The sequence below is a fragment of the Anolis sagrei genome, chromosome 3 (assembly GCF_037176765.1).
Source record: "Anolis sagrei isolate rAnoSag1 chromosome 3, rAnoSag1.mat, whole genome shotgun sequence".
Lineage (NCBI taxonomy): Eukaryota > Metazoa > Chordata > Lepidosauria > Squamata > Dactyloidae > Anolis > Anolis sagrei.
The window spans coordinates 146,977,931-147,004,115 of NC_090023.1; the positions used below are offsets into that span (position 1 = coordinate 146,977,931).

Consider the following 26,185-nt stretch of genomic DNA (forward strand, 5'->3'; position numbering starts at 1 on the left):
CCTTCCCTTTTTTATTTCCTTCTCTCCTTCCTTCCTTCCTTCTCTAACTTTCCTTCCCTCCCTTTTTCTTTCCCTCCCCCTTTCTCTCCTTTCTTCCTTCTCTACCTCTTTCTTTCCTTTCTTCTCTCTTTGCTTCCGTGCTTCCTTCTCCCTTTCCTTCTTTCTTTCTTTCCCTCCCTCCCTCTTTCTTTCCTTCTTTTTCCCCCCTCCCCTCCCCTCTTTTTTCCCCTTTTTCTGTATTGTCATTTAGCTTTTCATCATTTAGCTTTTTGGGGCTTTTTAAGTCCCCTCTGTTGTGTTTTTCAGTGTTTTTATGAGTGAAGGACATACACTGGGTTGTTAGGTGTCCTGTGTCCAAATTTGGTGTCAATTTGTCCAGTGGTTTTTGAGTTCTGTTAATCCCACAATCTGACAATACATTTTTATTTATATAGATTACTAGCCATCCCCTGCCACGCGTTGCAGTGATCTGGAAAATAAAGTAATGGTTTCTAATCTATGCAATTTCTTTCTGTTTGTGGGTAAACGGTATTTCTTGTTGTGTCTGGTTTGCCTACTCTGGAACATGCAACATATCGTTGTCCTTCTTTAGCGGCCCCTTTCAAATCTATTATATTGTATCTCTCTCTGTGTGAATCATATAGATCTCTATCTATGACTGGATGGCTCTTTGTCAGGAGGGCTTTGATTAGATTTTCTTGCCCTGGTGAAGTTGGACTGGATGGCCTTAAGTATTTTCTGTTGGTTATGGGAGTTCTGTGTGGGAAATTTGGTCCAGTTCTATCGTTGATGGAGTTCGGAATGCTCATTGATTGTAAGAGAACTATAAATCCCAGCAACTACAACTCCCAAATGTCGAGGTCTATTTCCCCCAAACTCCATCTGTATTTATATTTGGGCATATTGAGTATTCATGCCAAGTTTGGTCCAGATCCATCATTGTTTGAGTCCACAGTGCTCTCTGGATGTAGGTGAACTACAACTCCCAAACTCAAGGTCAATGCCCACCAAACCCTTCCAATATTTTGTGTTGGTCATGGGAGTTCTGTGTGCCAAGTTTGGTTCAATTGATAGAGTTCGGAATGCTCTTTGATTATAGGTGAACTATAAATCCCAGCAACTACAACTTCAAAATGACAAAATCATAATTTTTTGAGTGATGGTCACTCCTTGTGTTGTGGAACATTTATTGCCAAATTTGGTGTGATTTCGTTTATTGGTTCTTTTGTTTTTAAGCTACTCATTATGCACAGAGCATTTTTAAATAGATAGATAGATAGATAGATAGATAGATAGATAGATAGATAGATAGATAGATAGATAGATAGATAGATAGATAGATTATTAAGTGGGGAGGAGAGGCGGAAAGGCGCCCCTGGCTCCTGACAGGGGAGAAGCTCTCCTTGCGCGCTTGGCCCCGCCCACACGCCCAGCCGCCCTCCCGCCTTTTTTCCTGGGCTCCGGGCGCCGCGTGCCGGGTTGGCACCTGGGCCGCCTTGACAGAGCCCCGCGCGCCAGGCTGCTGAAGGGGCGGGGCTGGGGCAAAGAGGCCGCTGATTGGCGCCGGCGGGAGGGGAGGGGCGGGGCAAGGCGGCCTGGGGGCTGCTGCAATCCGCGGGCATCAGCAAGGCGGCCTCCCTGTCTGTCTACCTGCTGCGGGAGGAGGAGCTGCGGCGGCAGGCAGGCAGGCAAGCAGGCAGGCAGGGTCTTCTTCACTGCTGCTCGGCCCGTGGCCAGGCTCCTCCGCGGGGGAAGGACGGGGCAGCTCTGCAGCAGTCTGCCCAGGTGAGCGGAGGCGTCGGCGGCCAGACAAAGGGTTGCGGCGGTGGCGGGGCTGCCTCTCAGGATGGCCAAGCGCCCTCGCTGGCTGAGCAGCTGAGGGACAGATGGAGGCGGGGGGCGGGCGCGGAGGAGGAGGAGGAGGAGGAGGGGCAGCCCTGCAGGTTTCTTGGGGAGGGAGGGAGGGAGGGGAGGGGGCTTCATCCTTTGTGCCGAATCCCTGCTCAACCCCTCGGAATGCGGGGAGCAGCCTCTTGGGGTCTCTTGGAAAGGAAGGGGGCTGGGAAGCTGAGGCGCCTCCGCACCCCTTGGCACCCCATGGAGCCCTATACACCTGAAGGAGAGGCCTTAAAGAAGGGGGGGGTTAGGAAGGAGGGCCCCCTCCTCCGCCTCAGGTCTGGTGCCTTTCCCTCAGAAGGAGAGGCCATCTTGAACTTGCTTCCCTTCAAGCCATGCTTCCCCTTTTTTGCGATCTGAGTCTATTCCCTCAGAAGCCGAAGCCGTTATCCATTGAAGCCAAACCTCAGTTCCTTCCTGCCTTTTTAAAAATGCAGACTTAACAGGGCTGTTTCACACTCTTCCTCTTTTGGGGTGAGCATTTTGGACATTGGGTGGCTGAACTCCTGGCACCTCATCCCACAAGAGGCCTTGGGCTAAGAGCATAGGCCAGGCACCCAGCACTGTCTACAGGTGGCTGGAAGTTCAAAGTCTTCTACTCCTGGCCTGAAGCCTGCACCCAACATTGTCTTGGTGTTTCTTCAGCCCTTTCCACACCACTGTATAAAATCCATATTGAATTGGATTGTATGGCAGAATGGACCCAGATAACCCAGTTCAAAGCAGATATTGTGGATTATCGGCCTTGATATTCTGGATTATATGGCAGTGTGGAAGGACCCTAAGGTCAATTGTTATCTGTATAGCTGTGATTCCCAGCCAGGAACCACTTGACTAGGGACCACTTGACTTTGACATGTTCCATTTAAAGCTAAACTGTCCATTTAGCCTGAAGAAGAGAAGGCTGAGAGGAGACATGATAGCCATGTATGTGAGAGGAAGTAATAGGGAGGAGGGAGCAAGCTTTATTCTGCTGCCCTGGAGACTAGGACACGGAGCAATGGCTTCAAAGTACAAGAAAGGAGATTCCTTTTGAACATTAGGAAGAACTTCCTGACTGTGAGAGCCGTTCAGCAGTGGAACTCTCTGCCCTGGAGTGTGGTGAAGGCTCCTTCTTTGGAAGCTTTTAAACAGAGACTGAATGGCCATCTGTCAGGGGTGCTTTGAATGCAATTTTCCTGCTTCTTGGCAGGGGGTTGGACTGGATGGCCCATGAGGTCTCTTCCAACTCTATGATACTATGTCAAACTCTGACATATATTTTCCAAGAGAAACTGTAACCAAGTACATGAGTAACACTTAATAGTATGCAGTGGTTTCCTTTAAAGCAGTGGTTCCCAACCTTTTTTTTTTAAATCAGGGGCCACTTTGATCAGGGGCCACTTTCCAACATATTACTATCAATAGGGTTACAAATCAGTTTTTGGTCAACTTTAGATTCAGTTTGGTTATTTGGGGTGCTGGTTAAGAAAATTGCATTGGGTAGATCATGTTGGCTCTAGTTTCTGATACAGAACATGTGCCATGGTCAGCATCAGGGAAGGAGTGGCAGGCATCAAGAAAGGAGTGGAAATATAACAATAAAATTAATAAAGAGGAATGAGGCTCACGGACCAGATTTTCGTTTTCGAGGCGCACTGGTGGTCCGCAGCCCACATGTTAAGAACCATTAGTTCATCTGGAGCAGCCTTTAAACATATTTTGAAATGTTCCTAGAATCCTAGAGTTGGAAGAGACCTCATGGGCCACCCAGTCCAACCTCATTCGGTCAAGAAGCAGGAAAATTGCATTCAAAGCACCCCTAACAGATTGCCATCCAGCTTCTGCTTAAAAGCCTCCAAAGAAGTAGCTTCCACCACATTCCGGGGCAGAGAGTTCCACTGCTGAACAGCTCTCGCCGTTAAGAAGTTCTTCCTAATGTTCAGGTGGAATCTTCTTTCTTGCAGTTTGAAGCCATTGTTCTGCGTCCTAGTCTCCAGGGAAGCAGAAAACAAGCTTGCTCCGTCCTTTCTATGACTTCCCCTCACATTTATACATAGCCACCATGTCTCCTCCGCAGAAGCAGGAGTTGTAAAATGACAGCTGAACAGGAAGCTGGAGACTAGGGGCCCTTACAGACAGGCCCTATTTCCCAGGATCTGATCCCAGGTTTTCTGCTTTAAACTGGATTATATGAATCCACACTGTGAGATAATCCTGGAACCAGATCCTGAGATATAGGGCCTGTCTGGAAGGGCGCTAAGACTTGGAACAATGGATTCCAGGAAAGCAGATTCCATCTGAACATTAAGAAGAATTTCCTGACTGTGAGAGCTGTTCAGCAGTGGAATTCTCTGCCTCGGAGTCTGGTGGAAGCTTTTTCCTTGGAGGCTTTTAAACAGAGGCCAGATGGCCATCTCTCAGGGGTACTTTAATTGTGCTTTTCCTGCATGGCAGGGGGTTGGACTGGATGTCCTGTATGGCCTCTTCCAACTCTATTATTCTGTGATTTGTGACTTACAAACAACTCATAGTCAAGAAGGAGTGTGAGACAAAGGGAAGTGGGTGAAGATTGCCCCTTGGAAGGAAAATTGACAAATCTCAGGTAGCATCTTGGCCTGAAAGACAGACTGCAAGTTTAACAGCACAAGAGGGGGGGCTCCTCTAGGAGGAAAGACTACAAGTTTTGAGGCTCTTCGGCTAAGAGTCAGGCGGAAAAGTGAGCGAGGACAGGCTTGAAGGGAAAACATACATTTCTGCACAACGGGGAGAAAGGTCAGGAAGATAGGTTCTCTCATCTTTCAAAATTCCAGAAACTCTTGATCTCTTACAGTATTAGAAATTACATCAGTCACTGAAAAAGCAGGATGAATGAAAATTCCTCCTGTACTTTCCCATGATCAAACTATGTAGTTCATTAATGGCCACCAATGTGAATGCCTTCAAAAGAGGAATAGGCAGATTCATTTAGGAGAAATCCATTCATGACAGCTGTTTTGCTTACTCCATTTAAGAGACATCATGCCTTTCAATGGCAGTGATGTGTTGTTGAAGATTTTCATGGTCAGAATCACTGGGTTGCTGTCAGCTTTTTGAACTGTATGGCCATGTTCCAGTAGCATTCTCTCCTGATGTTTCACCCACATCTGACCTTGATGCCAGCTACAGATGCAGGTGAAACATCAGGAGAGAATGCTACTGGAACATGTCCATACAGCTAAAAAAAACTCACAGCAACCCAATACAAGTGATGGTTGGTGGCTTCCAGGTCACTGGGCCATTGGGTTGCCCCTTTAAAGCTCAGGCACATGTACTGTGGTTCTTATACTTTGTTCTATGGATGCAATACATTTACATTTCAGATAAGCTGGAAATTGATAGTCCATGTGTTGACCCTCTTGTCAAAACCATTTTTCTCTTTCTTTTGAAATTCTTTCTAATTGGTTGCATTAAGAGAGTAAGCTTACGCTGAGCGCATGTACAAGCAGTGTTTAAAAATTAAAGATGGACATCCCCAAGAGACAAATGCTGAGCAGGACAACAAACCTTTACCTTCTAGTTCTGTTAAAATGATTCATTGAGAGAGAATAATGGATCTTGAAACACTCTGAGAGATTTTCCAACTTCTAGAGCTGGTGATCCTGTTGGTCTGAGGAGTGGGCAATGAGGCAGGCAATTGATGTATTGCTCCTAAGTATCCCCCTGCTGTAATGCACAGCACTGGCTTCTTAGTTTTGCGGGCAATCAGTTGCTTGGTTAGATACTTAGATAAATGATGGACAAGATGATCAAACACCAGGCAAAGACCATTTTAGGAGCTCATCTGTGAAGAGAAGTGTAACAAGGAAGCTATTTGCTACCATTGCTTCAATATAGTGTTGTCCAATTGCATTAATAGTTCAGGGTGTTTTAAAGGGCAATTACATTTGAGACCTAAGGTAATGAGAAGGAGCATTGAGAAACCCGTTGTAATGAAAGTGCCAAACACTTTGCTGAGAAAATTGTTCATGCCCTCCCTGACCTACGCTTTAACTTGGATTCTACCTTGAGTGGAAATTCTGTTGTGATAATTGAAGCAATCATATTGACGGATGGGTTTGTTTGTTTTATTTAAAGCAATTTACAATGGCATTTCAGTTTATTCATCCTGAAGGTGTGAATGAGACCCTTAGCTTGTTCGTTAGTGTCCCTCATGACTGATAACAGCTGCTGGAGGAGGTTTGGTCATTTGTATGGTGGAAAGAGGATTACGCCCTGGCTCCTCCCAAAGAAGCCATTGTAAGACCTTTGCTAAAAAAGACATCACTGGATCTGAACACACTATGTTCCTACTGGACTGTTTCTAACCTTCCTCTTTTAAATAAGGCCTTAGAGTGGCAGCACAACTCTAGGCTTCCCTGGAAGAGGCTGATAAAGTAAATCAGTTCCATTCCAGGTTGAGTGGATCTTGCCATAGCTGTCCATTTACAGTCCAAGTGGACCAGCGTAATATCTGGTACAGTTTCAGGGATTGCTGCTGGTACAGAACAGCTTTTAGTTTACTTGCAATGGACTAGGACAGTGGTTCCCAACCTGTAATCCATAGACCAGCAGTGGTCCACAAGAACTAAAATATGATTCCCACAGTTACTACACCGTTGCAACGGGAGAGACTGGTCTCACGAAACCCTCTTATAGTGCCGAGGCAATGGGGATGTCAGGAGGGGAAAAGTTGACTACCCACAAAAGGTGCAACAACAAGCCTCCTGACTGCTTCTCCTCCTCCCTCCCCATAAGTGACCAATTCCATGTGGCGCCTAGAAGTGGGGGCATCTTGGTGTTTTCGTTTTTAGGCCTGTTCCTGGGGTTATTTGGGGTGCTGATTCAGAAAATTGCATTGTCTAGAGCACATCAGCTCTAGATTATTAAATATGGTTTTCTGTGGGCGAGCTGATGGCGACTACTGGATAACTTATGTTCTGTATGAGAAACTGGAGCTGTCCAATGTAATTTTCTGAATCGGCACTCCAAATAACCAAACCGAATCTAAAGTTGACCAAAAACTTATTTGTAACCCTAATCTTGGAGAGTGGTCCCTTGCTCAAAGTGGTCCCTGGTCAAAGTGGCCCTGGGTCAAAAAAAAAGGTTGACAACCACTGGACTAAAAGAATGGAGGTGTTGTTGTTGTGTGCTTTTAAGTCATTTCCAACTTGAAGGCAACCCTATAACAGTTTTCTTTGTTCAGAAGAGCTTTGCATTCTATGAGGCTGAGAGAGTGCGAATTTCCCACTGTGGCCAAGTGAAAATTCCAGTGCTCAAACTGCTGCGCCAAACTGACTTTATGAGTGAAGTACAAATTGAGTCACAATTGGTGTTCCTACCAAGAAAGTCCACAAGCCATTTAAAGGTAAAGACAATGACATTGAATTAAGGCTGAAGTGCTGTCTCGGTGAGTGTGCCAAATATGCATCTGTCACACTCACTGAGAGAGCACTTCTGCCTTAATTCGGTGTCATTGTCTTTACCTTTAAATGGCCTGTGGGTCTTCTTGGTAGCTTGTTTCTGGCTATAGAACTTCCTGCCAGAGAAGGCAAAGTAGATTATTTGGTTCCTTTCCCAACCATGTTCAGGCCATGTTTTGGGACAGAAACCATTTGGACCACTTTTGTTGATGAAACATACCAGAATCTGAACAGGATAAATCTGTCCTTCTTGGTTTTTCTCAGTCTTTCAGTGGCAGTTGATGCCATTGATCATGGCAGTTAAAGTAAATTGCCATGATCAATGGCATCTGAACTGTTTGGCTGATATGTGACCTGCGATGGCAGAGCCAAGTGAGGTTGGGTTGAAAGTTCACATCAAGCACCTTTGGGGAGCAATTGCTTGAATTCATTGCTGTTTGCATATAGGGTTTCTCAGGGTTCATTGTGTGCTTTTTAACACCTACATAAAATATTGTAACTATGCATTATTGTTATCCTAAGGAAAGAGCCAATTCAACCCTTCCACCCCTTTTTTAAAACATGTGCAAGAAGCACTGAATGTGGGTAAACAAATTCAGTTTCAATAAGACAAAGCAGAACCTTGGTTGATATGCAACCTGTTGACCAGATTGTTAGAAAAACTCTCGGTTTTCCTGGAAAAAGGTGATTAACTGGAGTTGGAATACTACCTGTGCTCTGAATGGTTATATTTCCAATGTAAAGCTTGGATCAGAGCTGTCTTAACACCAGGAAAAGCAGGAAAAGCAATGCACTGGGTCTTGCCTACACAATAAATTCCTAGGAATAAAAAAGTGAAGGGAAGGGGACTCCCCTCAATTCCCCCCCCCCCCCCAAGTCAAAGGAGAGGGGACTCCTCTCTTTCCACATCTACGGTGCCGAATGTGCCCTGCTTTGCACATGGCACCTGTACCCGCTATTCAGTTTTTCCCCAACCTCCCCACTCCACACACACACACACACATTGGGGGGGGGGGGGAGAGAGAAGTAGGAAAGGGAAAATATGAAGAAACGAGAACAAAAATGAAATGTAGGTGTAATTTCACAGTAAATTTTTCTCGCTAATGCAGGCTCTCTGCTGCAAGCTGTAATTTTTCTACTGAGTTAGTGGGAAATTTCAATGTTGAGGAAGGGGATTAGAAATTTTATGTTAAATTCTCTTCTGTGCATGGATAATTGTTTAGCCCCTGGACAACTGTCAAGTATGCCCATGCATCAAGATGCATCAAGATGGCACTGGCTTGAATCCAGTATTGTCCTAAGAGTGGCTACTATGGTCTGGATAGCCCCTAGCAAGCATTGACAAGTAAAAAGGTTAATCTTGTGTGTTATTTAAATTACTTCAGTGGTTTCAGAATTATGTCTAAGAAGGACTTCTTTGGTGTGTACTTTAGCAACTACAGTAGAGTCTTACCCAACATAAACAGGCCGGCAGAACGTTGGATAAGTGAAAATGTTGGATAATAAGAAAGGATTAAGGAAAAGCCTATTAAACATTAAATTACGTTATGATTTTACAAATTAAGCACCAAAATGTCATGTTTTACAACATATGGACAGAAAAAGCAGTTCAATACACGGTAACATTATGTAGTAATTACTTTATTTATGAATTTCGCACCAAAACATTGCAATATATTGAAACAGCTGTGGATCTGGGCAGGAGGCAGACTGCGTTGGATAAAACAGAATGTTGGATGAGCAAAGGTTGGATAAGCGAGACTATTGTATATATGGTTCTTGAATCAATGTCCCTGCTTCAACTTTGCTTTTGATCCCATTCAGGGTATTGGCTTTGATTAATAAACCTGTGGCCCTCTGGGTGTTTCAGACTTCAGCTCCCAGAATTTTGGCTAGGGCTTCTGGGAGTTGGAGTCCCAAACACGCAGAGGGCCACACGTTTGACATCTCTGCCCTAAACATAGAATCATAGAGTTGGAAGAGACTTTGCGGGCTATCCAGTCCAACCCCCTGCCAAGAAGCAGGAAAATTGCATTCAAAGCACCCCCGACAGATGGCTATCCAGCCTCTGTTTAAAAGCCTCCAGAGAAGAAGCCTCCACCACACTCCAGGGCAGAGAGTTCCACTGCTGAACAGCTCTCACAGTCAGGAAGTTCTTCCTAATGTTCAGAAGGAATCTTATTCTATCTGAAGGGCTTCCTCCTTCATATGGGTCTACCTGTTTTTTGCAGTTTTCATCAGTTGCCTTGAATTATACCCACCCACAAAAATGATAAGATTGGTAGGTACATAAGCAAGGATATTTAAGTAGCAGCACTCCCAGTGTGTGATTCCCATTAAGGGGAAATTAGGTAGGTTCTATCCCTGTGGACTTTTAGGTATATAGATAAGACTATCTTTAGCTTTCAAAACTGTCATTGACTTTGTTTTAAAGAATGCTTTAGCTTTTGTTTTTATATTGTTATTATTTTTACTGTATTTTATGTAATGTCATGTAATTGTGCAATTGTTTAAATATCTAGTACACCAACAAAGGGCGTGTGTGTGTGTGTGTGTATAAATATATATATAAATTTGATTTGATTTAATTTATTAAATTTCTACCCCAGGTTTTTTCCTCCCACATGAGACATCAAGCCAGTTTGGTAATCAAGACATTACATATTAGTATGCTCATCAAAGAAAGAAAATGAGCTCTGTAAATCTCTTGCAAGAACCTAAGAGACAGAGAATGGCCACTTTCCATTTAGAAAAGAAAGATGAGGCTATTCCAGGTACATGTTTCTAGTAGTTCAATAACCTTGGTGGAGTCTGTAAAAAGAAAATAAAAATGCTGTCAAACTTGTTAAAATTTAATGAATTTTAAAAAAATTATGGCAGATAGGTGCATCTCCATTTTACTTATGCATCTTCAGGCTTGTGTTGTGTTTTGGTTGAATGTAACCTTCACATTTGATGCTGAAGGCAGGATTAAAGACAGAGCTAGGGGTTCATCTACACTATTAAATTAATGCAGTTTCACACCACATCATGGAAATTGTAGTTTGGTGAGGCACTAGCATTCTTTGTCAGAGAAGGCTCAAGGCCTTGGGAAACTACATTTCACATGATTCCATGGCATTGATGCATGGGCAGATAAAGTGGTGTCAAACGGCGTTGTGTCTACAGTGTAGATTCACCTCTAGTGAAATTACCTTCTCTGACTACCCAACATGTACTTGGTGTGGTTCTGATCATACCATAGTAATGGCTTCAATGAAAAACAGATCAACAAGGCTATTTTTTTTCCTCCCCAACAAGCATCAATTGGCAGATAAACTGTCAGACCTGTTGTAATGCCAGAATCTTGACTTCACTCACTTTGCTTTTCTCTAAGGGTTAAAGTGGCTCAGAACTTGTTTACTGTCTCAGAGCACTGGATTCGAAAGGAACTTGTTCCTTTCTGATCCAGATGGATGTCACATCTACTCAGAGCTGATCCTTGCTGAGCCAAGAGAACTGGGCTGATCTACAGTGAGGATCAGCTGATTGTGCTTTCCTAGGCAGGGAAGGGAGGGTGTGGGGAGAAGAGATTGGAAGAGTTGTAAAAATATAATTCTGTCTGGGTGTGAAACCAGTGTGGCAAGAAATCTGTGCCCAAGAGAAGACCAAGAGGAGCGCTGTCTTACTGTACGTTTCCCCCTTCTGTTCTTCTTCATCCATGACAGGTTCCAGGGAATGTGATCAGCTCTACTTGATGTAATAGTAATAATGGAAATTCCAACTGGCTTGGCTAAAATCAATTCATTCCTCTCTTCCTTGTATTCTCTCCTTGTATACTGATACATAGAGGGTAACTCGCGTGTGGAGGAAGAGTTTTATTGATTAAAAAAAAGAGGATGGCGACACTTTGGGTTTAATCGTTACAGAATGGAAATATATGAGTTTGATTGGTAATATATTTCAGTGCCACCAGATATGGTTGCAATGAATTCTGCACCAGGTATTCATACTTTAGCAAAATGTATGTGACTTACCAAATTTATATAAAACAGCACTCCGTATCTACAGATTCAACTATCCACTGCTTGAAAATAACCCACTCCCCCTCAAAAAATAGCCACAAAGCAAAACTTTATTTTGCAATTTTATAACAAGATACAAGTTTACTACACAATTGTATACAATGGGATTTCAGCACCCACCTCTTTTGGCATCCAGGGGGGTGGTGGGAAGGTGACAGCCGACAGGGAGCTCTGTCGTGGGCTGATCCATGAGGTCACAAAGAGTCGGAAGTGACTGAACAAATAAACAACACACCAAGTGTCCATTGTATATAACTTGTATACATTTCTATCCACTTTAAGTTAGATAATTCCTTTATTCTGCTTGCTAGAAATATACCTGACAGTATTCTACCCACTGATTTGCTTTTTGTGCGAAGGAAAGTCCAGTACATTCAATTGATCTGAAAATTATTTATGAGAATGCATTTTTCTATTAAAAATTACTTCATATCAACTTTTTATTCAAAGGAGTTATGAGCAGTGGCTACTTTGCTATATATAATCCTGATATTTGGATTGAGGTAAAAGTGATTCAAAATATTTATTTATTTATTTATTTATTTACAGTATTATATGCTGCTTTTCTCACCCATGGAGGGACTCTAAGCGGTTTACACAGAAATAGTGGCAAAATTAATTGCCTTACAGACATACACCAAATCACAGTCAACATCATACAACTAAGCATAAAATCAATAAGACAATTCATCATAGGGTAAGATTTAAAAAAAACATTTAAAACATGAAATAAAAGAATTAAACACCTAATAAAAACATTAAAATCACAAAATCCAAGTACATAGACCGGATTTTTCCAAATGTCGATTGCACATTTTCCATATTTGCTTCTTGTACTGCAGGAATGTAGCAGAGCCTGAAATACTCGGCACTCCTACCATTAGTAGAGTGCCCCTACTAAAAATGGGCTGCCACAGCCACCACTTCTCAGTTCCACCCCAAGGGCCCAAAACAGCTTCCTTGTGTTGCTCATAAACTCTGCTCAGGTCGGAATTGAAGGTGAGGAAAAAGGGATGGCTTCCTTTCTTGCTACAATTTGGGCAAGGGAAGGGTAGTGGGGTAAGAGCTCTTCTTGTCTCCACCCCTTTTACTGTCTTCACACTGGACACCTATGCAGAATAGCAACATGGTGCAACACGCAATAGTGACTGGATGCCATTATGAAATACAAAAATACATGTTGCACAATTGCAATGAAAAATATAGGATACACAACCAATATGAGTAATCACAATATGAAATATACTGTAGATTGCAGAACCACAATGAGTAATGCACAATCTGCAAAGATATACTGTATGTGCAACTCTATTTCCACCACTATCGGCACAATATGACCATTGCACAATTGTGATTGTTTGGCCCTGTTCATGTAGAGAGAATTACACATCTGTATGTCCCTAAATGAATTCCAACCATTATATTGTCCCATTATTCATTCTCAGTTCTAATTTGAATCCCCGTTCTTGGTTTGTTGATCAAATTGATATTTGTCTATTTGTCTCCAGCAGGCATCCATAACTAGAACTGTTTAGACACTCCACTGTAATTTTAAAATGCCTTGAATATGCTTATTTAATTGAAGTTAAAATACTTTTTATAAATATGCCATGATAATTTTATGCATTAGATAAATATTTTACTAATAACTGAAGGGATGGGTAGTGAAATAATTAAGAATGAGAAGGCGGGCGGCGGGGGGGGGAGGGGGAGGGGGAGGGAACACACTTACAGTGTAGTATTATGAATTATGCAGTCGGAAGCAAGTCCCATTTTATGCAGTGGAGCATTCACTATAATAAGCATGTTTAGGATTGGATCATTACTTTGGTTTAAACGTTAGGTTTAGAATAATGTAAAGCTTCTTGATTCTGATTGAGATAATCTATAAATATTTTAAGACATAACAGTTCATTCTCATTACATACTTCCCAAATACTGTACATTGTTTGTATTTTGGGAACAAAATGTCATAATACTAATTTTAGCACATTTTCATATTCTCCACATTAGATATACACATATTTCCTAAGCAAAAATGCTTTTACTATGGCCCATTCTTATGTTTTTTTAAAGTGTGGAGGAAGAGGAGGGTTGTGGCTGAAAGCCCTGGTCCTTCATCCACTGTGTGTTAAATGGGAGGTAGGAACTTCCAACTGAACGTGTCCATTATGCAAAAGGTATTATGATGCATATCTTCCATAAACATGGAAGACACTGTAAAACTGGATCATGAGAAGAAACTGCAGTTATAGAGGGATGAACATTAATTATACTCAATTCATCTGTTATGTTACATATTGATTATCTGTGCATAATTCATATTTGGAGTATATCCTTAGATTTAAAAAAGTGAAAATGCTGTGATTACACAAATGTCTACACCCTCTCCCTGCTAATTCTGCTTGAGAAAACCAATCTCCGTGAAGTTCAAATTCCAGCATTAATTTTTGCAGGATATTAATGGAGGTCACAGCTACACAACATATATTTTTCATGCTAAACTGACTTCATAGAGTTGTTTAAATGTGATTAATCCCAGGTCAGGACTTGATGTTTTGACATCAAAGATATTGTTATTAAGGAAAGCTATAAAGCTTACAACTACTCTGAAAAAGTTAGATTGCTATTTTGAAGGCAAATTTAGGAACATGTGGTGTTTAATAACTCTCACAGCGTATCACATGTGCCATTATTTAGCTAAGATACTGAAAAGTGCAGTGCCTTCTTAAATCAGATGGGCATAGGCGATAAGGAGCTTTTTTCATGTCAGGAGTGAGGGAATTGGCCATCTGCAAGGATGTTTCTCAGGGGACGTCCAGATGTTTTGATGTTTTATCATCCTTGTGGGAGGCTTCTCTCGCATGGGGAGCTGAAGCTGACAGAGGGAGCTCATCCGCACTCTCCCCGGATTCGAACCTCTGACCTGTTGGTCTTCAGTCCTGCTGGCAGAAGGGTTTAATCCACTGCACCACCAGGAGCTCTTGATTCTCAACTTATTCAGGGGAAAATAAGTCGGTTACCCAGGCAGATAACTTGATGGATAAGAAATGAGACAAATCCAATCCTATTGCTTTCCCTGGACTTCTCATTCATCTTTTATTGTATCATCTATGGCAGAGGTCCTAAAACTTTTTAAATAGAGGGCCAGGACACAATCCCTCAAACTGTTGGAGGGCTGGATTATAATTTGAAAAAAACATGAACGAATTACTATCCACACTGCACATATCTTATCTGTAGTGCAAAAAAAATACAAAAATTAAAATGAAGAATAATTTTAACAAATATAAACTTATTAGTATTCCAATGGGAAGTGTGGGCCTGCTTTTGGCTGTTGAGATAGAATTGTTGTTGTATGCTTTCAAGTTGTTTCAGAGCGAGGGCCAGATAAATGACATTGGAGGGCCGTGTCTGGCCCCTGGGCCTTAGTTTGAGGACCCCTGATCTATGGTATCCTTCTGGGCTGCTTGGTTGTGGGCAGGACTGAGGGGTGTGAGTGATGATACTATGCTGACAACATGCAGTTCTTCCTTACATCTTCATCAATTAATGGGGGATGGGCTAGAAATACACTTGTAGAGCCAAGTCTAATTTTGATGAAGATTTGCAAATAACATTTTTGTAGATTAGATGGTGATTGGGTTGGCCAATCTGGTTAAGCGAGGTGCAATTGAAGGCTCAGGGGCCCCATCTTGGCAGTGTGTCGAGGGTGTCTCTTGGGCCTGGTGCTCTTGATAGAGGGCATTGCTGGCCAGAACTGCCTTTCATCAGATGTTAATTTCCCATCTGTTAATATGTCACCTGATTTACCAGCTGTGCCCTTATCTGGGCCTTGCAGTTGCCCATGCATTAGTCATTAAATGTCCAGACTACTGTAATTCATACGGCATCTAGTGCAGAATACAGATAAGATGCATATAATACCAATTCTATGGCAACTACACTGATTGAGGGTCCAGTTCTGGGCTTAGCCTTTACCTTGAAGATCCTAAATTATTGACTTTTGTGGTAGCTTCTTTCAGGCTCTCGGGCTTCTTTTAAAGGAGACCAAGCTAGCTCTCTTACTGTCTAAAAAGGCCAAAAGAGTTTTAATTAAGACAAATATTTGGCTTTTAAAGGAACTTACTGCTTCAGAAGGCTTTGAACTTGTGAACAGTGTAGCACAGGGAGTATTGTTATTTTATCTTATTGAAATATTTTATATGACATGTTTCTAATTGATAAATTGTATATTTTAAGAGTAATTTTTATTCAAGAAAAAGACAAAATAAAACACAAAAATTATATGTAAAACCACCAAAAAGTACACATCTAAATAGTATCCACTATTACTAAACTACACTAAGTAATTATTAAGAATAAGTAAACAAAAAGAACAAAATTAAACAAGAAACAGTGGCAAAAAAACCCAACAAACACTCTGTATCTGATGACAGTTATCCCTTATTAATTAACTCCCTTACGCATTCATTTTAATTCTGTTATTTGAACCATCGTATATTGCCTCCTCCATGGAAAGTAGTTTACCAACAGTAGTAATTCTAAATTTTCTAGTCATGATACACTACAAAACATTTTTGGAAAACTTCCTGATACTATCCCATGTTAATACCATACAACACATTGTTCTATCAAAGCTCTCCTGAGCAACGCCCCTGTAGACAGCCAAGTTCTCACATCAGAAGTGACTTGCAGTTTCTCAAGTTTCTTCTGACAAAAAAAAAAACAACAACAAGGCTCTTAACAAATAATATATCAAAAAGAAAATGACCTTCAGTAAGAAATCATAATCTAGTTGTATCACATTGTCAATATTGTTCTTGGAGCCCCCAGTGGTGGAGTGGGTTAAACCCCTGTGCCGGCAGGACTGAAGACCGATAGGTCGCAGGTTCTAATCCGGGGAGAGGCGGATGAGGTCCCTCTATCGACTCCAGCTCCTCGTGTGGGGACATGAGAGAAGCCTCCCACAAGGATGATAAAAACATCAAATCATCCGTGTGTCCCCTGGGCAACGTCCTTGCAGACCGCCAATTCTCTCACACCAGAAGCGACTTGCAGTTTCTCAAGTCACCCCTGTCACGACAAAAAATAAATAAATATTGTCCTTCTTTCTATCAACTGTTTTTAATCAATAAATAAACTTACAAGCCACTCTTCAAATATTCTACATATATATTCCACAAAAATATTTCAGTTATTTTAACAACATTGTACTCATTTATCTTTAGGAAGAACAAATCAGTTTGTCCAATTTTGCTGAACTAAAACGTTTGGTCAGCCATTCAATCAAATAAATTGTATATTTAACAACTTTAAATGTGCATTTTATTCTTAGCCATTTCATCACTTTTTATCAGAAAGTTGGGAAGTAAATATTGTGTGTATGTGAAGGCTATGCATGATAAGTCTATACTTACTTATCTGCTGTCCAGGGTGCTGGATTCACCAGATGAGAAGTTAGTTTGGCTCATCCTGCATGATTTCTCATGCTCAAGCGACCTCTGTCCCTCTGCAATGTAACTACTTGCATAAACCTAAGAGTGTTCAACCTTCTGCCCTCACTCTCAGGGTGCTGATAGCCTGAGGATATGGATTACTTTTGAGGATCATGTGATTAACTGCTAATGTATTGATGTATATGTTTTTAAACAGTTTTGATGTATCTTTAACCCTATTTAAATGTCTGCAATTGTACATATCCTATGGCTTTGTATGGTTGCCTACATCTAAGTGCCTTGAGTCCCCTCCAGGATAGAGAAATGGGGGTAGAAATGCTGTAAATAAATAAAGAAAGAAATAAACCAGTTGGTTCTTTTTAAAGTAAGCACATTTTTAAAAGTATGGCATTATTACTTCCATTCTGAGATACTGGTTTCGAAGCAGAACATATCGTTGAATTATTTTTAAAAGAAATAAAATATTTGATGGCTGGTATTCCCCAGAGGATTTTGTGCTCAAAACTCCAAGATTTAGCTTAGCTCTGAATTGATTTTCCAAGTGGATGGTGAATGTCCTTACCCTGCCTCACTGATCCTGGGGAGGGAATAAACCACTCAGTTGAGCTACTGTGCCTGTGAAACTGGTAAGGGGCTTAAACAGGAGAAGAGGTAACTTGAGGAACTTAATTATTTCTTTAAGGTTAAGTGTTTGCTGTCAGTACTCAGGTATAAACTGAAATCATGTTTTGGGTCCAGATGTATGGCTTTTAATTTGACCCGTCAGTTGAGTGTAAATGTTAGGGGTATGTCAAAAAAACCCAAATCTTTTCCTGTTTTTTTTTTAATTTATAGATCAGCGCTTTCCAAACATTTCATCTTGATGACACACTTTTTAGACATGCTTCGTTTCGTGACCCAGTAATCTAGCAAAGCGGAGGGTGAAACAATTCCTTATAAGAGGTATGGATGCATACATAAATTGCAATAATGAAGTGTATCTCATGAAAACCTTTCATTTATATTTTTAAAAATCTATGATTTGTAAGATAAGACATACATTTCCAAGATTTTTGTTACGATTTCTTATTACGTTTGCATGACATGCCTGCGCTCTGCATCTGATACATTAATGTGTCATAGCACACAATTTGGAAAGCTCTGACATACAGGAAGAACTAAAGAGGAGAAGATATTAATTTTTTAGGGGTTACAATAGTGTGCGTGCATGTAAATTGCATTGCTCGTCTTAAAATGACTGTATTTATACAAATAAAGATAGGGAAAGGAATATAAATGAAGAAAAAGAATAAGAATGCAATTTGGGATATGGAGGTAGGGGAAGGGAAAAGCACAAGGAAAGCCATTTGCCTCTGCTAGGGAACCAGTGTGAAATCAGTGAGAAGAGAAGGAGGGAAGAAGTTCCCACCCCATTACCCTTCCCTTACCCAAATTGAAGAGGAAAAAAGCAGCCTTCCCTTCTTCGCCAGCTTTTTGATCCTGAACAGAATTCAGCAGCAACATAATGGAACTATTTTGGGTAATTGAGGTGGAATGCAGCATTGATGGCCATGTTAAAGATGGGTTCTCTTTCTAGGGAAGCTTTTTCTGCAGAGAGACTGTGATGGCAGTTTTTGAGAGGGGCAGCCTATTAAAAATGATCAACCCAATCTCTCTGCAAAAATGTGTATGCAAAACAAAAGCCCTTCTTAGTAATGGCCGCTGGTACTCTACTCAATTGGCCAAAATCAGTCACCTTCCTTTCACCGGTTTGGGCAAAGAGTGGGAACGCTTCTTGCCTCTGCCTTTTGTCATTGCCTCCACGATGCGTCCCTGTTCCAGCATTGACCCACATATACTTATATGTCTTCTTGCTGGCATTGTATGTTTGCCTTATATCTTGGAAATCGCCCTGAGTCCCTTTGGTGAGAAAAGGCGGTCTACAAATAAATTATTATTAATAATAATATTTTCCACAGTTTGCTGGGGGTGATTTTTGTCGATTTTGTAATTGTTTTGGGCAGTCTTCTATGAGTTAACAGTATATTTCCACAAAGCTCCAGCACAACAATATACAACTACAACTGACACGTTTCCTATTTTACAACAAACATTGACATTTATTTTCTACATCTGCCCAATAAATTATCCTATTTTTAACATTCTCTCTTTGCATTTAATTTCTTCTTAAACCATCCAAATGTATTCATGTTATTAGAGACAAATGTATCCACACTTAGAGACAATACATGATAATCCAAAACCAGATGAAACCCAACGAATATTTTCACATTAGGGATGTTGTAATACTTCTTGGGCAGTAAATGCCTTTTCTTTGGTAGAACCTAGTAATTCCGGGAACTTTTTGAAAGCTCTGATGATATAGTCATCATAGTAGTATTGAGAATGACTGACTTGAAATATGTTTATTTAAAATATTACCCCAGGCTAATCGGGATGGAATATGTGCATGGACTTTCTAACAATCTGATGGAAGTTCACAGCACAGATTGGCTTTTTGAAACAATATTACATTACTATGCTATTTATTAGCAGGCAACGAGACCATGCAGCACACACCCCTTTGTTCACTGCTCTTGCTTTGTTCCCACTAGAGAGGGAGGGTGCTGCTCCTTCAGGCCTTTCTGTGTGTCCCGTTGATGAGCTTTCTGTGCCATAAGCAATAGCAGATCTTGATTAATCCCTACTGTGACTTGCTGGGGGAGGTCTGTCACAGATGAACATGTTCTTAGCCACCTCCAGATGCTGCCAAAGCCCATTACTGCTATCCCATAATCTCCTGCTCTTTCTTTGCTGAATGATGAGAGTAATTGGCCCTTGCCCTCACTTTTAACAAAGCTTCTTTGTGGTTTCTTGTGGCCTTGCACAGGTAGCAGGGAACAGAAGCAGATGAAAAGTGCAATTATGACATGGAAGATAGTTCAGTCTTCCCTACAGGGCACTCTGTCAGGTGTTTTTCCTGCATAAACCCCATTTAAATGGGTACTGAGCAAGGCATGGAGATTGTGTGCTCATTGTGATACATAGTTGTGACAGATGCCTTTTTCATTTACTGTTTTCATCATCAAAATAGTATATTGGACTTGGGCACCACAAGTTACTCCAGATACATCACATTTTTATGTTTGCTTTTCTAGAAATAGCCTCAGTATTCGCTTTTGAAACCAAATACTGGGAGAAAAAACTGGATTATTTACCTGTTTTTTTATTGCACAGAGAGTTTCTTAAGTGCATCATACCATGGCCTTTTCCCTTATGTATGTAGGTTATTAATAAAGCAAAGTGAATAAACAATTGCAAGATTTTTCCTCATAATGATTTTTAAATGCAACTATATGTATAAGCAGCCCCCAATTTCCACCCATCCATCTTACATATGACGTCTAGTTACAAACAAAGGTAGGGCAACAGGAAGTGAGAGGAAAGCAACCTTCAGGAAGAGAAATTCACCCTGTAAGAGTTATCATGATCCTTGTTTCCATGACAACTCCAAATTTTCAAAATCCAATTGCCACAGGGATGGAAAATGAGGTGAAATCTTCTGGTTATAATAATTCTCTCAAATCTGGAATAACTGCACAGCTTACAGCAGTTCTTAGAGTTATTTCAAAAGAAAACCCTCTTCCTACATGGACAGTATTGCAGTATCAAACATGAAATCCATACTGGAGATTTGTGTTTGTGAGATATACACAGTGAGCTACTCCCATGGGTAGTGACACTTGCATGTTATGATTGCTGCCTTACACTCTTTTTGACAGAGGGAACTGAGAGACCACTGACCAAAGTCACCTATTCAGCATTATCTCTGTGTTTTAAAAGTCAGTTTTCTCTTTGAAGAAAATACATTGAAAATACAGATAACAGGGCTGTAGTTTTGCAAGTTTTTTAGCTTTCTCTGCCAAAGAGTTGCATATCCCACGTTCCATTGAACCACATCAGTTGAAATGGTATCAAAGTGCATTAATTCTAAAGTGTAGATGTACTCTCTGTTAGGCTTTAAGAGACTGCAAATTAAAATTCAGTGGTAATGATCTTAATAGCACCTGCATTCATGAACTGAGCATAAATAAGTAGGAAATATCAAGAGGATAGAGCTCTGAGCCCCACTGAGCAGGCACAACAACTATCCCACTGGGAATGTTGCATGATGTATGAAACATACACAATCTGACAGATCTATGAAGACAAATATATTCCACGTACATGTTGATCCATAAATCTTGCCTGACTTGGAAAATATGCAGTGCTCACTGCTGTGATACTGTACCCAATTTGGGAAGGTATAAAATAAAACTGTTGCAATTGTCAGTTTTATTTTATTGCCCTAGAGAGCCTTGGTATGGCAAAGAATGAAACATGTAGTTCACCCAAGTTGTCAAAATACCGCTTTGGGAGGGGAGGAAGAGCATTTAATTGTGCAAGAAAGAACAAGCAGTCTCCTAGGCTAATATATGGAAAAGACAGCAGAGAAACATGGGCGAGAGCAGCCTTATTCTACCTGGATTTTTGCAATTTAGAGTTCCTTGTTTCCACAGTAATCTCACTGCCTAGAACCTGCTGAAGCTCTTTGATCTCCACTGTTGGTATAGAATATATGTGATCAAACCATTTTAAAGAGGATTGGCCATGAGGCTGAACCGGCCAAGTTCTATGCTGAGAAGGTAGATCTCCGATATTGTTTTACTTGTACTGAAAACAATCACATCTCCTTTTTGTGCTTGTTCGTTTTGTACTTGACACGGAGGGGGTAGTTTCTTAGGCTGTGGTGTGGAGAGAGAGAGATTTAACCTTCCCCTCTCTAATATGACTCTCCACCCCATTTCCCCAAGCACCATCAGCATTAAGAGCTCTGTCTAGGAAGGGAAGGGTAAAGATTGCCCTGCCCATATAATACAAACATACAAACACACACTCAAGACATGGAAACTAAAGTTTTAACCAGTTGAATTCACTGTCATCAGTGCCCCTAGATGAAACTACCATTGCTGTTTGCTGGAATGAATCCATCAGTGGCGCAGTAAGGACAGCTATAGCATTATGGCAAAGTCATAAATAAAGCACCTCTATACTCTCCTTGACATCCACCCATCTGCTCATAGTAGGGAAGAGCTTCTCAGTAAAGAGAGTGTCCAGCAGCATACATTTCCTCCACTACACTCAAGCTTGTGCTAGGTTTTGAAGAAAAAAGTTTCTCCTGTTTTTCTTTGGGCCCTTCCACACAGCCCTATATTCCAAAATATCAAGACAGAAAATCCCACAATATCTTCTTTGAACTCGGTTTACTGAGTCTACACACAGATAATGTGGGATTTTCTGCCTTGATATTCTGGGATATAGGGCTGTGTGGAAGGGTCCCTAATGTTCTCTACAGTTTAGAGCAGGGGTCCCCAAACTAAGGCCCATGGGCCGGGTATGGCCCCCCAGGGTCATTTACCCGGCCCTCGCTCAGGGTCAACCTAAGTCTGAAACAACTTGAAAGCACACAGCAACAACCATCCTATCTCATCAGTTAAAAGCATTTCCCATTGAAATACTAGTAATTTTATATTTGTTAAAATTGTTCTACATTTTAATTGTTGTATTATTTTTAAGTGTTTTTTGCACTACAAATAAGATATGTGCAGTGTGCATAGGAATTCATTCATGGTGAGTGTTTGTTTTTTTTCAAATTATAATCCTGCCCTCCAGCAGTTTGAGGGGCTGTGACCTAGCCCTCTGCTTAAAAAGTTTGAGGGACCCTGGTTTAGCACATCTCTGTTGCTTCCACCCTAAGAAGTAGGGATGTGATGAGCATAAATAGAGACTGACTAGTAATCTAATCCAATATATATGGGTTTTACTTATTCATGATTGTTATTTATAACATTGAACAACCAACCATCCCCTTCTGAACAATATGCAACCATATGCACATATTGATGTTATGATTATTCATAACATCAACATACCTGGTGATGAGAAGTGCTTTTCCCCATTTTCTGTATTGAGAAAACCATAGCTCTATAGCCTGTAACCTTGATGGAAGATGATTGCAGTGAACTACTACTGAAGAGATGAAAGTATTTCATAATAAAACCAATTGTAGAATTCTTATTAAAGTAGTCAGAAAATATATGGCCTTGTTTCTAGATTGATGCAGTATACTGTATGTTCCCTCTGTCCCTCTGTCTAATGAGTCTCTGGGAACCTTCCTGACCTCAAACTTTCTCCTCTCTATTCCAGGGCCATGTAATCCTCCTGCCTCATTTGGATTTCTCAGCTTAGCAGTGCTTGGAATCGTCTTTCTTCCCCTTGTTCCTTCCTTTTCAGCACCACGCCTGACCCATCTCATTCTTCCAGGATGTCCCAGGCTGGAGCTGTCATGTGTTTTCATTCTGAGGGAGAGCACATCATGTCACCTCAACACTTTGCTCGAGAATTGGAGAAGAAGCCATGCCTGTCACCGTCCAAGAATGCCGATACTGCAGCCTTTATTCCCCAACGCTGTCTCACACCCAATCTCAATGCTGGCAGGATTCACCTTCTCCGCAAGGGACTGACTCCAGAGGCCAGGCGGTCCCAACTGGGGATGTATAATAGCACCGGTTCCCTTATCCGGAAAGTCACAGAAATAGGTTACCTTGGCAATGGCAGTTGTCCCAGCTCTGGAAGGGTGACAGCTCCATGTACACCACTGAGAAGCAGGCCTCCATCCTCCCTTTGCTCCCCAGGTAGTCGCACTCCATTGGTGGCCCCAGTCTCTGGTGGCCAGAGCTCAGTAGTGACCTTCCGCTTTATTGAAAAGGCCAATGTAAAAACTTTAAATGGCCTCCCATTACTAGGTTCCAGGAAGGAAACTGGACTGACCAGGAGTCTAGAGTATGGGGAGGCCCCTCATTTTGGCTCCAACAAGCAAGGCAGTCATTGTCCCACTGTTCAAAATCATTGTTCCCCACAGCACAAAGTCACAGTATCTCTAGAACCTGTGGCTCTAGATACAAACCAAAGTTTCAGACAGAAAACAGATGAATACAGTATGGCCATTTCTGGCTCTAAAGATGAGCAAATCCCAATTCCCCTCAGTAGTAAAGGAAAGGAACATGTTGGTCAAAAGCTGAAGCTGGAGACATCTGCTTCAGACCCTCTGTTGGCTGGAAATAGGTTTCTTTCAGGTGCACAATCTTCTTTGAGCCTGGGCAATGGAAGCCCACATCCTCTCAATGCCAGCTGTCTTTCCAGTTCTCTCACCAATGGAATGAGCAGCCCTTCTAATGATATCTCATTGTTGAGGAGAGGCCCACAGAGTGGGAACTCACAATACCAGGTATGTTCTTCCTAGGAATGGTGTCTCCCCTGTTCACCCCTAGACTTTCACACATTACACCTAACTAAGGATCCTTCCAAACAAATCTCTTTTTTGTTTTTTGTAGGGAAACTCATGGACATATTCCCGAGAGAGCTCTGCTCATGCACAGCGCATTGCCAAAGCCAAATGGGAATTTTTCTATGGCTCACTGGATTCTCCAGGGACAGGTAATGAGTTTATTACTAGTGTTGTCAGGACTTAGGATTCACCATTTGAAAACTTATTAACCCCATGATCCCACAATCAATGGTTAATATAGATGCAATTCTACATTTGGACATGAGACATTAATTAAGGAATGGACAGCATATTTTTGTCAAATACCAATCATGCAGATACTTGAGGCACTCACATTTATGTCTTAGATTACAAAACCATCTCCAAATCAGAACTAGATAGCTGGTTGGAAAACAGTAGTCTGAAATTCAGTAATGAAAAAAATGTGGAGCACATCAGAAGTTGAAATTGAGATATATGTAAACTCTGTAGATAGAAGAATAAACTCTGTAGATAGAAGAATGTAAGGAGCATAGTTGGGGATATTTTATCCATTTTATTTGGGAAACTAAAATGCCTGGGATCAGTGGAATATTACAAAGCTTATCTTTGACAAGGTATGGCTGGTTCTCATGATGTTTTAACTTTTCCCACAAGTTATAAGTCCTAAAGGCACTTCTAACATCTTCGGGGGCTCTGTTCCCCTAAAATATTCTTTGCAATCTCTGAATAGGTGCTATAAGTAAGATTAATTATGAGCAAATGTTAAGCATGAGGCTGGAATCCTTCCTAGCAAACAGAAAGAAGAGAGGAGAGCAAGGCAGAAGATAAGTTGCAGGCTGTCCTCTCAAGCAGAAGCACTTGAGGTAAAGGTAAAGCAACCGTATACTGCTGTACAAAACAGCAGATTGGAAACCTTCTCTGCATGAGTAAGAGTTCCATTTATGGGTAATTCCTCTATTTCTGCTTTGCATATCAGTGTTCTTCTAGAAGGCACTCATGCAAAGAATAGAACAGGCAAGCTGCTTAAGAATACTTCCAGACAGCTCCTGGCATCAGGTGGCATTTTATTTGCAGACTGCTTCGGGCACTAGGTGACATTTTGCATAAAATCTGGCCACCCAGGCAGCATGACACTCCTGTCTTGAGGGTAAGGAACCCAACAAATTATTGTTTCATCCTAAGTTCAGCTACACTGTTGGTGGCAGAAGGGAGGTGTCTGTCATCAGTGATGGACTGGATGAAGGCTAACAAGTTGAAATTTAATCCAGACAAGACAGAGGTACTCCTGGTCAGTCAGAAGGCGGTCCAGGATGTGGGGTTACTGCCTGTTTTGGATGGGGTCACACTCCATCCAAACAGCGCAGTCTAGGGGTGCTTCTGGACGCATTGCTGACTCTGGAACCGCAGGTGTCAGCAGTGGCCAGGAGCACCTTCACACAGTTAAAACTTGTGTGCCAGCTGCGCACGTACCTTTAGATGCCAGACTTGGTCATGGTAGTTCACACCTTAGTCACATCCCTCTTGGACTACTAGATAGGTTGGAAACTCCAATTGGTGCAGAGATCGATAGCTAGATTACTAACCAGAGCTCCATACAGGTTGCATACAATTCCTATGATGAGACAGTTCCACTGGCTGCTGGTCTGCTTTCAGGCTAGATACAAAGTGCAGGTCATTACCTTTAAAGCCCTTAATGGTTAGAGTCCAGGCTACTTGAAGAACCGCATCTCCTCTTATAGGCCTATTTAGACACTGCATTCAGCGGAGGATGGCCTATTCTCAGTTCCCTACCCATCCCAAGTACAGCTGATGGGAATGAGAGAGAGGGCCTTCTCCACAATCGCCCCCCACATCTGGATTGCCCTCCCCAAAGAGATAAAAATTGCTCCTTCCATTCTCTCCTTCAAAAAAAATTGAAAACCCACTTGTGTACTTTATCATATGAAGAAGAGTACAAGGGAGCAACAGTCAGTTAATTCATTTTAATTATTATTATTG

General features: G+C 41.5%; 1 protein-coding gene across 4 annotated transcripts in view; it reads left to right on the plus strand.

Moving 5' to 3' along the window:
• The first annotated feature begins 1,600 nt into the window (after positions 1–1,600).
• Positions 1,601–26,185, plus strand: part of PSD (pleckstrin and Sec7 domain containing) — a 128,021-nt gene continuing 103,436 nt past the window's right edge. For 2 of the 4 annotated variants that reach the window (XM_060769221.2, XM_060769222.2), the window contains exons 1-4: positions 1,601–1,785; positions 17,674–17,781; positions 23,065–24,145; positions 24,252–24,354. In XM_060769221.2, coding sequence (XP_060625204.2) covers positions 23,183–24,145; positions 24,252–24,354 — 1,066 coding nt within the window. In that variant the 5' untranslated portion in view covers positions 1,601–1,785; positions 17,674–17,781; positions 23,065–23,182. Of the gene's footprint in view, positions 1,786–17,673; positions 17,782–21,480; positions 21,504–23,064; positions 24,146–24,251; positions 24,355–26,185 lie in introns of those variants that run through there. The other 2 variants (XM_067466947.1, XM_067466946.1) reach the window with 2 other exon arrangements.